The sequence below is a fragment of the Setaria italica genome, chromosome I (genome assembly GCF_000263155.2).
Source record: "Setaria italica strain Yugu1 chromosome I, Setaria_italica_v2.0, whole genome shotgun sequence".
Classification (NCBI taxonomy): Eukaryota; Viridiplantae; Streptophyta; class Magnoliopsida; order Poales; family Poaceae; genus Setaria; species Setaria italica.
The window spans coordinates 41662625-41674953 of NC_028450.1; the positions used below are offsets into that span (position 1 = coordinate 41662625).

Sequence of the window (12329 nt, forward strand, 5' to 3'; positions counted from 1 at the left end):
CCACACACCAGGGGAGGGAGACGCGGTTGCACGGGCACCAGGCCCACCTCTTCTTGCTTCCTTCGTGGGGTGGTTGGTCGTCTCCCTCCTCACGCCGACGCCAAACCAAAAAAGCGCCTACCACCAGCGACTTCAACCTCCTCCTCCTCAATCGCCCGCCCGCCTTGTGTTCGCCGCCTCCACCTCACCCCCAAGCCTCCTCCCTCCCACGCCACCCCCAAACCCTAGCAACCCGATCGGACCCAACCCGATCCGCCCACCAAAAAAAAATCATGCGAGATTCCCCGGCATCCTAGCCCAACCCTAGCAGCAGATCCATCACCACCAACCCCCTAGAGATGAGCAGCCTATCACCTCTCGACTCCTCGCCGGCGGCCGAGGTGCCCCTCGCCCCCGGCTTCCGCTTCCACCCCACCGACGAGGAGCTCGTCTCCTACTACCTCCGCCGCCGCGTCCTCGGCCGCCGCCTCCGCGTCGACGCCATCGCCGAGGTCGATCTCTACCGCCTCGAGCCCTGGGACCTCCCCTCCCTCTCCCGCATCCGCAGCCGCGACGCCCAGTGGTACTTCTTCGCCCACCTCGACCGCAAGATCGCCGGGGCCGGCGCCGGCGGCCGGGGAGGCCCCGGCAACAGGACCAACCGCGCCACGCCGCGGGGCTACTGGAAGACCACCGGCAAGGACCGTGAGGTCTACCACCGCGGCAAGGCCGTCGGGATGAAGAAGACGCTCGTCTTCCACGCCGGCAGGGCGCCCAAGGGGGAGAGGAGCAACTGGGTCATGCACGAGTACCGACTCCTCGATGCGGACGGGCCCCAGGTTTTTTCTTCTTTCTTTCCTTCTCAATTCTTCTTCTTATTATCCCCAAACCAGACCCTGCAGGATCTAGCTTAATACCTTGTCAATTATGTATATACGGTAATACGTCTAGTCGCTCACCGAGGGAGAACTTATTGTTTCACATTCTCCTAATTCACGGTGTCAAGCAAACCAAATGCTCTGACTGGATAGATATTGCATCTATTTTTCAATGTACAAAATAGCGGGCTATGAGATTTAGCGTAGAGCTGTGCTCAACTGCTATAGCGGAGAGCTATAGCCCACTAGCTCTGCTATAGCCCGCTAATTAGTACAACACTGTTGTAGCGGCAGCTAGCATCAACCGCTATAGCCCGCTATTTCATACATTGCTATTTTTTTCTTCTAAACCTACTGTAACCTGGAACCCATAATCACCGCCATGCTTCATGAGTGTGATAAAATTGACAAAACAGTGCGCAACCCCTTTTGTTCTGAAACTAGTATGCATCCTTCCATGCCATCCGATGCTTCAGTCAAGCATCCTTAATTAGTGTGGTGTGGTGGTTATTAGTTGCTGCAAGTCACCTTGTAAGAGTAATTCCAGAAAATATGTGCCCCTGATCTAAAGAGAAAAGGGGAGAAAAGGAATCGACTCCTCTCAACTCTGATGTTTCTTTTCTGCTGAGTGTGCAGGATCTGCACGTGGTGTGTAGAATCTTCCAGAAGCATGGTTCTGGACCACAGAATGGAGCGCAGTATGGTGCACCATACATGGAAGAGGAATGGGAAGAAGAAGAAGATGCCATCGAGAATGCACCTGTTAGTGGCGCATCTGCTGGAATGGCTGCAATCACATGTGCTGTAGATGAGGAGTCGAATGAGGAGGATGAGAATGGATACTGTAAAATCAATGAGCTTGCTCAAGTGAGTAGCACCATCTTGTTTGCTCTTCGTGAATGTTTATTTTCTCAGATTCATAATGTGATCTTAAATCTTTACACCCTCAATGCAAACTAAATCACCTAGTATTTCTTGGCATGCAAGCACGTTGGTGAATATTAATTTCCTTGGATCTCTGGTTAAACACATTGATATATTTACTTCTGCTACTTACTGTTTCCATTAATTCAGGCCCATGAAGACTCACCAGAGATGGCTCCTCTACAAGCTCAAGGTTCCAAAGACACCAGTGACGGAAGCTGTGCTGATGGTGTTATTTCTCTGGAGGAGATTTTACAGGAACCTTTATCAAATATTAATGCAGAGAATATAGGTAGCTCTGAAGGGCAGAATGCCACTGATGATAACTTCAGTGTTGATGACTTATTATCCACATGCCCCACAAAAGATGATGGCTATGTAGGTCAGGATGGCACTCTGAATGGTAGTTACCCGGAGGATGGCAATCACACAAATTGGCCTTTGAGAGCATATAGTAATCAGAACTATGCCAATGGTACTCTTAGTGCTGAGGAGTTCTTTGACACACAGAATGATACCAATGGGAATGCATATTCAGAGTACCCGCAGGCTGATGGCTTTCCAGTACCTCACCAACAAGTGGATGGCAGCATGGTATTTTACGATGCTCCGTCTGATTACAACTTGGTGGATGGAAACGATGACTTTGTATATTTGAACGACCTCCTCAATGAGCCGCTTGGAAATGAATCACTCTTTGACGGAGATGATATGATGGCTTACTTTGATGCCACGGAGAATGATTTCAAGTATGATATTTCGGGTTCTGCCAAGAGTTCAAACTATCAATTTGCAGAGATGTCAACGAACTTTGCCCAAAAGGTGTGCCTTGGAACTGCTATTTATACTGCATTTCCTTCCCTAGTTCTGCAGAACATATGCTAAAGAACTAATTGTTGATCGCTAGTTCTGGTATCACTATTGGTTGAAGAACTATTTGATACTAAGCCTGCCTTTCTTGTCTTTCTGGTGATCAACCGCACTGTGTCCACTTCTTTTCAGGGTGATAACAAGGTCGGATTTACATTCGATGGGATCGCCAAGGCTTCGGAAGCAAATGTTCAATACAGTGCGTCTTCATCTGGTTCCCATGAGGATCTGTATCCAGATTCTGCAGTACCAGGTAAATTTGCTCTATTCTTTTTTTTAAAAAATTCATGAATCCTTGGAATGTTGTGGTGCTTATACTCAGTTGCAAATAATGTAATCGACACCTATGATTCGATTTTAACTTTGGTTGCTCCGGGTGCGCCAACAGATGACGACACTGGTGATAAAACTTTTGGAAAGCGCTTTGCCGGCATGTTGGGCTCTATCCCAGCTCCACCTGCAATGGCCTCAGAATTCCCTCCGGCGACCGGAAAATCTGTTGGCGTGCTCTCGGCTGTCAGCCCGAGCTCGATTCGTGTTACGGCTGGCATCATCCAACTTGATGGCCTCAGTTTTACTGGCGCCTCCGAGCGGTGGCCCCTGCAGAAGAATGGAGACTTCAGTTTGCTTCTGTCCTTCACAGTGGAGAGCGACATGTCAACCAAAGCTGCTTGTTTCGAGCAGGCTTCACGGATGAGCACCATCCCAATGGTGCTGCGCAGCGGCATGTATCTTTTCTTTGTCTCGGCCATGATACTTGTGTTGAGCTACAAAATAGGGTCGTGTATCTACAGCAGGTAAGTTAATGCTGCCCCGGCGTCCGGCCGAGGGCTGTTTATTTGATTATTATCCATCCTCCCTCAACTAGCAGGGAGGCGCATTTAGCTTGCAAACCATCCTGACCTGTTAAACATGTACTGGCAATAAACTTGCGATGGGAGCGATGTACGTCATGGATTGTGCCGCCTCATCCGGGACACAGCAGAGTATCTGTTTTCGTTTGCTTTTCCCTTCTTTTTTAATTTGTTATATATGGTGGGAGCTAGGGGCCCTTATTATCATTGTAACCATGCGGATTTAACTGGTGTATTATTTGCTTGGTTGGTAGACGGCCATTGACCGTGTGTCCTTATGATTGTGAGTGGGGTGATTCTGTGGGCTGTCAAAGAGCTAGGTCCGACGACCTAAATTTAGACCTTGGATTATTCAGGCAGGCATGTATGTATTTTCCTCGTATAGACGCATGTAAAGTTCATAGAATGGTGAAGTGAATCATGAAATCGCGCTCGCTATAATTGCGTACACAGGTAGACGTTATAATTGCGTATAGGCGTGTGCAAAATTAACGGATCTGGCTCTACTCTTGCGTAGAATAGTGAATCATGAACGCGCTTGCTATAATTGCGTATGCAGATTAGCAATATCATTATACGTTGGGGGTTCGAGGGGGGCGAGATCGGTAAATCAGTCCAATGAAATTTCATTCTTATAGTTCTAAATGTCATGACTAATAGTATCTTTCAAGTAGGTTTGAACTCTATAGGTCCCAGTAGGAGGCATATTTTATTCTCCAAGTATGGTTACAATATTGGTGGAGATAACCAAAACAAACTTTTCACTTGCACTTCGTCTTATAAACTCATTATCTATCTTTTGACCAACATTTGCCATATGAAATGGTTTCACCTCTCTGATAACTCTCTTCCCTAAGATGGACAATCCCATGACAGCGAATGATCATCGGCCAATGTGACTCCTCCAGCACTCATTGAAGCTTTTATGGGTCGAGGCGCACTCTGACCTTTATCGAATTTTTGCGAGGAGAAATGGGGTTGTTGGTCCATTTTGTCGGAAATTAAGTTAATAGTACTTTAATTAACAGTATAGGAAACCCACAAAATATTAAATTTGGAGAACAATTGCCAGGATACTTGAACGAAATACAACAAAAAAAATTATATCTCGTCTCATTTCCTTAGAAAATTGGGAGTTACATCTGCGACCTTATGAATGACTTCTGTATAACAAAAGTTGGTAGCAACGGATGATACCCATTTTGAATTAATAGATTAATGTATTCCTTTTGTTTTTTCATGTATGCCTATGGTACTTGTATTGGTTCTTCCATTATTTATTTTGATAGACAAGAATGCGAGAGTACAGCTTGTGCCGATTCACTTTACGGTGCCGATGCATGTAGATGCTCCTTGCAGTTATTTTGGTGGTCCTGATATGCAGTGCACTCCGAGAAAGGGTTTGGCCTTAGCATAAGTAAGATCTTCGATTAGCATTTTAGCCAACCCAGGATCATAGGACTTGAAATCGGCGTAGTAGAACCCAGTCCTACAAAAAAATTTAACAAACAAAATCAATTATCATTCCACATATATTGCGTCCATAGCAACACCTCTATGTGTAAACAAAAATAAAGGAACATGTACTATGCGTTCTCTCGGCCAGCTGGACCCTTCCCCCATTAGAGATAATGGCCATGAGCTCCTTGTCAATCTGGGAGTACGAGAAAACGAAAGGCGTGCCTACCCTACCTAAGCAGATATTTTGTCCATCTCCGTGCAGGTTTTGAAGGAGAACCCATTTTCTCCGGGGGCAGCCTTGATAGGATTGTCGCGCTGCTGCTGCAACGGCGCCATTGGCAAAGTTGTTATCTCCTTATTGTTCCCTTGATGACGCTAGACTTAAAGTAGTGCAGTCCATTTTGGTCATACAGAGCACCCTGTCCGCCGTCGATGGTGCAGTTGTAGAAGATAGCCTTTATTCCCAGCACCCGCAGCGCCGGTGCCTCGCCTTTGTTTTCCCCTAGTTTTGGCATCGGCGCGTCATTCTTGAAGATGACGCTATAGGCGATGAAGTAGTCGGACTCTATGGTCACGGTGCCACTGTTGTCCATGCCAAGGGGTTTGCCGTCCTTGCCCGGTGTGGTTGCAGTGTGTCGTTCCAAACAATGACAGCGGGGTTGTTGGGGTCGTTGGACCTTATGGTGACAAATAGCTTGCTTCTACCGAGAAATAGCTTCTCACGAAACACAGCGCCAGCCTTGAGGTTGAGGACGTAGTGCCTTTACACCCTCAATGCAAACTAAATCACCTAGTATTTCTTGGCATGCAAGCATGCACGTTGGTGAATGTTAATTGCCTTGGATCTCTGGTTAAACACATTGATATATTTACTTCTGCTACTTACTGTTTCCATTAATTCAGGCCCATGAAGACTCACCAGAGATGGCTCCTCTACAAGCTCAAGGTTCCAAAGACACCAGTGACAGAAGCTGTGCTGATGGTGTTATTTCTCTGGAGGAGATTTTACAGGAACCTTTATGAAATATATATTAACGCAGAGAATATAGGTAGACGATCTGAAGGGCAGAATGCCACTGATGATAACTTCAGTGTTGATGACTTATTATCCACATGCCCCACAAAAGATGATGGCTATTGTAGGTCCCGGAGGATGGCAATCACACAAATTGGCCTTTGAGAGCATATAGTAATCAGAACTATGCCAATGGTACTCTTAGTGCTGAGGAGTTCTTTGACACACGGAATGATACCAATGGGAAGCATCATCCAACTTGACTGCCTCAGTTCGTTATACTGGCGTCTCGGAGCGGTGGCCCCTGCTGGCCTGCAGAAGAAGGGAGACTTGAGCTTGCTTGTGTCCTTCACTGGGGAGAGCAACGAGTCAACCAAAGCTGCTGGTTTCGAAAAAAATTGCCCGTGCCTCGTTAGTTGTTACTGATTGCGATTCTGTGGGCTGTCAAAGAAGGAGGTCATGCCGAAGCACCCCTTCCTTTGTGTTGGTTACGTTGTGAGCCTGCGGGCCCTTTCTTGTCATTGTAACAATACGAAAATAAGGTAGCAGTGTCACACATGCAGCTAGCACATCCAGCAGTGTGATGGATGGATGTATCATGACAGTGATAAAAGTACAATACCTAGACATATGATAAAAGTACAATGAAAATAAGGCGCTCGATCCCTTGTTCGTTTATTGGATTAGCATGCGATGCGATGATGGTGACAAACCAAAGGAAAATACCTAGCCATATGATGGGTGGTAGGCAGGCGTAGCTAGGTACGTACGGTACGATGAGATACTGCTCTATACGGCCTAGCTTAGCGCAGCAGCTAGCTAGCTAGGCATGCAACCACTAGTAGAGAATTGGCCTTTAGTCCTGGTTGGTAGGGTGCAAATCTCCCGAAAATCCATCCGGGCCCGGGATAAAAGACCCCTTTTATCCACCACGACAGGCGCTGAAAAAAAAAAAGAAATCCCGGGCTCACAAGTCACGTGATTTTTCTCCAGACTCGCATGTAGCTTCCTTGCCATCCCACCTACACACCACATCTGACTATACAGGGGATGCTATCCTTTTGTATTAACTCGTGGGGACCCTTTTATCCCGGTTGGAAACACCAACCGGGATAAAAGACCCCCTTTTATCCTCGTTGGTGTTTCAAACCGGGATAAAAGGCCTCTCAGGATCTTTTTTTCCCACTAGCATTTGCAACCGGGATAAAAGGTCCCGGTTGGTGAGCCCCCCACCAGTGACCGAGCTTTAGTCCCGGTTGATGAACTTTTTATCCCAGGTCAACTTTAAACCGGGACAAAAGGGGACGCATCGAAAGTCAATTCTCTACTAGTGAACGTACACGCAGAGACACAGCAGAAGCAGCTAGGGATCACCGGAGCGCGCGCGTACAGTACTTGTATCATGCCGCACCACCACCAGGCATGAGGGGCGGCGCAACACCACCAGGCATCAGAGGCGGCGCGCCGAGGCCGTGGTCATACTGGATCTGCTCCGGGACCCAGAGGTTGGCGTCGATGAACCTGTCTGGCGTGAACTTGGCTGCCTCGGCGGCGTCCTTGAGGATGTGAAGGCCCTCCCAGTTTACGCGGCGGGCCGTGTCGGCGCCGGGGCCTTGGTTGCCGTACTCGTAGTACTCGACCGTCATGGTGGTCTCCTTGATCTCGTGGTCCCTTTTCCACGGGACCCAACCGGTGGCGTTCACCACCTCGCCGATGAAGGAGTTGACGAACGCCACGTGGGAGTAATTCTTGTACGGGCGGCCGAGGAAAGTGTCGACCCCGTTGAGATCGTGCCCCGGCTCCGCCTCAACGACGCACTACTCGTGGAAGACGAAGCCCGAGTCGGTGGTGGTGGCGTTGTAGCGCCCCTGCGCTGTAACAACATTGTGCTTCTGCTCCAGTGGGCGGCGCACCTGAATCCGGCATTTGTGGAAGACGGCCTTGGCGTTGCCGAACACAAAGTCTACCGTGCCGGTGATGTTGGACTCCACATAGAACTGAAGCCCATTCTCCGCGTACAGAGTATCCTTGTAGCCTTCCACGCGGCACCGGTACACCACGGATTTGTTCGAATTAGACCTCAGCGCCACGGCTTGATTCCCCTCCAGCCCTGCCGCGTTGCGATCATCAGGTCCTGGGCCAGGAACCCATGGCCAAAAGCATCTGCAAGCCGCAGACAGACACGAGAGAGAGAGAGCGCGCCAAGTCAGCGTGCCAAGTCAGCAGTAGAATTATTGAAAGAAATAGACAGCATGCAGCAGCAACCTTACCATTCATGCATGCAATAACAACGTACTACTACAGTACTGCTACTACTGATCAGCTGCATCTGCGTAAGTACGTATGTATATGTGTATATATACATATACATACATACATCCATGCATGCATGTATATATACATATACACATAGCGTACGTCATACATACATACAGACAATTAATAACAGCTAGCATATGTATATATTGGTGTCGACTACTGTACCAAATGCAATGCAAGAACATATATGCAATCTTAATCAACACATAAATCATATTGGAGCTATCATATGTAGGAATATATCTAAAGGAGAGGAGGATGAGGATCGGATGTACTGATGGTGGCTGTCTCGTTCATGAAGATTCCTGAGGAATTGCTCTTGCTGTCAGTGATCACAGTCTTGTCCGCTCCTAGTGATCGTTACTGACTCGTGGTGCACTGAACGAGCATCGAACCAGATGGAGACGAAGGCCAACAGGTCTAGAAAGGGCTTAGGCCGATCGGCCGGCCTGGGGTCATATGCCCCCCCTCCTGACGCCCATGTTTGGCAAACAATCCTCCAAAATGACTTAAGAGTTAAGTTTGTGAAAATATGGCAAGGATTATTTAGCATCAATTATTTGGACTAGGAGTTACCACAATTATTTAGCGTCAAGATGCTTTTTTTGGTAAATTATAGTACAATCAATTTATAGTAAATTACGGTATACAAGAATGGATATATCAATTCTAGTAAATCGACTACATTATTATCTGAAAACATTCAAATTATTGTAACGAGTTGGATGGGCTGACCATAGAATAAGTTATTCTAGACGAACTAGTGGAAGATGAAGCCCGAGTCGGTGGCGGTGGCGTTGTAGCGCCCCTGCGCTGTAATAACATTGTGCTTCTGCTCCAGTGGGCGGCGCACCTGAATCCGGCATTTGTGGAAGACGGCTTGGCGTTGCCGAACACAAAGTCTACCGTGCCGGTGATGTTGGACTCCACGTAGAACTGAAGCCCATTCTCCGCGTACAGAGTATCCTCGTAGCCTTCCACGCGGCACCGGTACACCACGGATTTGTTCGAATTAGACCTCTGCGCCACAGCCTGATTCCCCTTCGGCCCTGCCGCGTTGCGGATCGTCCGGTCCTGGGCCAGGAACCCGTGGCCGAAAGCATCTGCAAGCCGCAGACAGACACGAGAGAGAGAGCGCCAAGTCAGCAGTAGAATTATTGAAAGAAATAGACAGCATGCAGGAGCAAGCTTACCATTCATGCATGCAATAACGTACTACTACAGTACTGCTACTACTGATCAGCTGCATCTGCGTAAGTACGTATGTTTATGTGTGTGTATATACCTATACATATACATATACATACATACATGCATGTATATATATATACATATACACACACGTACGTAAGTCATATATATATACAAACAGACAATTAATAACAGGTAGCATATGTATATATATATATGTGTGTGTGTGTATAGGTGTGAACTACCATACCAAATGCAATGCAAGAACATATATACAATCTTAATCAACACATAAATTATATTGGAGCTATCATATGTAGGAATAGATCTAAAGGAGAGGAGGATGAGGATTGGACGTACTGATGGTGGCTGTCTCGTTCATGAAGATTTTCGAGGCGTTGCTTTTGCTGTCGGTGATCACCATCTTATCCGCTCCTTCACCAAGAAAACAACGTTCCTCCTAGTGATCGTTACTGACTTGTGGTGCACTGAACGAGCATCGAACCAGATGAAGACGAAGGTCAACAGGTTCAGGAAGGGCTTAAGCCGATTAGCTCAGAGGAGCCCAGGCCGATCGGCCTGGGGTCATCTGCCCCCCCCCCCCCCCCCGCCCATCTCCTCCAAAATGACTTAAGAGCTAAGTTTGTGAAAATATGGCAAGGATTATTTAGCATCAATTATTTGGACTAGGAGTTACCATAATTATTGTAATCATAATTTGGACTAGGAGTTACCACAATTATTTAGCGTTAAGATATTTTTTTGGTAAATTATGGTACAATCAATTTATAGTAAAATTTTCAATTCTAGTAAGACTACATTGTTATCTGAAACCATTCAAGTTATTGTAAACATTCTAGTTGCGTTGGATGTGCTGGCTACAGAATAAGCTATTCTATGACCGGCCGTATAACAAGCTGGTCAGTCATAGAATAACCATCTCTTGTCTCGTAGGATCGGAGTGATTCCTATCACCTCGACATGGATGGATGCGATCTATGCCTAATTAATAAGCTAGGAACGAGACATGCATCTCCGATCCATGCATGGAGGGCGGTGAAAGATGAATCATCGATCATCCCGCTACATATATATAGCATGCTGGCTGTACAGTAGCTAGTACTCGTACGTGCATAACCTAAAGCAGCTAGCTAGCTAGCCTTGGTCGTCGTCCTTGCTTATAGGTCTGGTCCGGATGGTCCGATGGAAGCGGCAGTCAGTCAGTCAGTCATGTAGCTCGCTGCCATGGATGGATGGATGGTATGATGATGATGTACATTCCCATCACCAGCCTCACCTCCACACACAACACGTACGTACAGTCAGTGTCATGTAGCTATCTAGCTAGTACATACTGCAATTAATCATCGTTCACATGCATTGTTATTGCATCGTTCACATGCATTATTATTGCATTTTTAATATAAACTTAAAAAGAGACTCATGCATATATCTAATTAAACTTCGCTATGACGCATGTCCACACATAGTCTTCGATAATTCTCTTTGGCGTAAACATTGGCATCGATCAACGACTGTCAAACTTAGAACATGTGCTATGCCTTCATGAGGGGAACCACTACGGGAAAGCTTAACGTCGCCGAGTGTAATTACTTCGCCGAGTGCTTTTTTTCGGGCACTCGGCGAAGCACCGTTTTGCCGAGTGTAACATCAAAAACACACGGCAAAAATAAAACACTCGGCGAACTACCGGTTTGCCGAGTGCCACCCAAAAAACACTCGGCAAACACCCAACAGGCACTCGGCAAACTTTGACACTTGGCAAACTGACACCCACGTGACTTCCCCGTGCTGCCGGCGGCGCCACTCCGTGACGGACGTTAGTCTTTGTCGAGTGTCAATGGAGGGCACTCGGCAAAGGCACTAGTTTGCCGAGTGTCATGACAGGACACTCGGCAAACTATAGTCTTTGCCGAGTGTCTTTTGACACACTCGGCAAAGGCACTAGTTTGCCGAGTGTCATGATGGGACAATCGGCAAACTATAGGGTTTGCCGAGTGTCTTTTGACACACTCGGCAAATTTTTTTTCCCCCCTCCTCCACCCCCCAAACTTTTTACACTCCACATGTATGGCATTTGGCACTGCATGGTAGAAGATGGACTATTTTTTGACCTGTTTGCTATATTTAATCAATTAATTTCATTTAGAGTAATTTTTTGATTTAAGTCAAATTTGAACTGCACGTGGTTGGAATAATGGAATAATATGAGTGGAAAAATCATATTCATGTTAGTGAGTCTAAATTGAGGTCTCACCTAGAAAATGAAAAGAAATTTCGAACATTTTGCTAAGGAAACACGACTACGAACGTGTGGCCAAATGATTGTTTAATTCTCAAAAATACAAACGAAGTTCGAAAATCATGAGATTTTGCAAGATGCTATGATTTCGTATGCAGAGGCTGTGGTAAAAAATTGACAAGGTTTCGCACAAGTTTTGACATATGATGTTTAGAATTCGAAGCATCTCCGGAGAGGATTCGTAGAAGTTCAAAGGATCCGGTAAGATTTTGAGATGAATCGATAAATGTAATTCTCATTGAGTCCAAATTTTTTTTTATAGGCTATAGAGAACATAGATAGGTTCATGTCAAATTTTGGGAAATTTTCAGATCCGTTTGGTAATTTTTATTCATTAATTGCACGTATATGAATTTAATAGATATAAATTAAATATGAGCTATAAATCCATGAAATAATGTAACAATATTACTTAAAAAATGGAATACGCAATGTTTAGTGAATTTGACTAGGTTTACACAAAGTTTACATACTTTTAATTAGTAAAAGTGTTGTTGCACATGCAATATAGGTAG

At 46.2% G+C, this 12329-nt stretch overlaps 2 protein-coding genes and 1 pseudogene across 2 annotated transcripts; 1 reads left to right on the forward strand and 2 right to left on the reverse strand.

Moving 5' to 3' along the window:
• The first annotated feature begins 33 nt into the window (after positions 1-33).
• LOC101766001 (NAC domain-containing protein 53) lies at positions 34-3844 on the forward strand. Its single transcript, XM_004954387.3, has 5 exons — positions 34-818; positions 1494-1724; positions 1932-2603; positions 2784-2904; positions 3040-3844. The coding sequence occupies exons 1-5, from the start codon at positions 339-341 to the stop codon at positions 3450-3452; spliced, it is 1917 nt and encodes a 638-aa protein (XP_004954444.1). The 5' UTR covers positions 34-338; the 3' UTR covers positions 3453-3844.
• A 1020-nt stretch (positions 3845-4864) lies between these two features.
• Positions 4865-7627, reverse strand: LOC105914329 (annotated as a pseudogene).
• Positions 7628-7798: 171 nt separating this feature from the next.
• LOC101772754 (putative pectinesterase/pectinesterase inhibitor 38) lies at positions 7799-9915 on the reverse strand. Its single transcript, XM_004955234.1, has 3 exons — positions 9852-9915; positions 9154-9403; positions 7799-8144 (listed from the first exon to the last, which is right to left on the reverse strand). The coding sequence occupies exons 1-3, from the start codon at positions 9913-9915 to the stop codon at positions 7799-7801; spliced, it is 660 nt and encodes a 219-aa protein (XP_004955291.1).
• Between the last annotated feature and the right edge of the window lie 2414 nt (positions 9916-12329).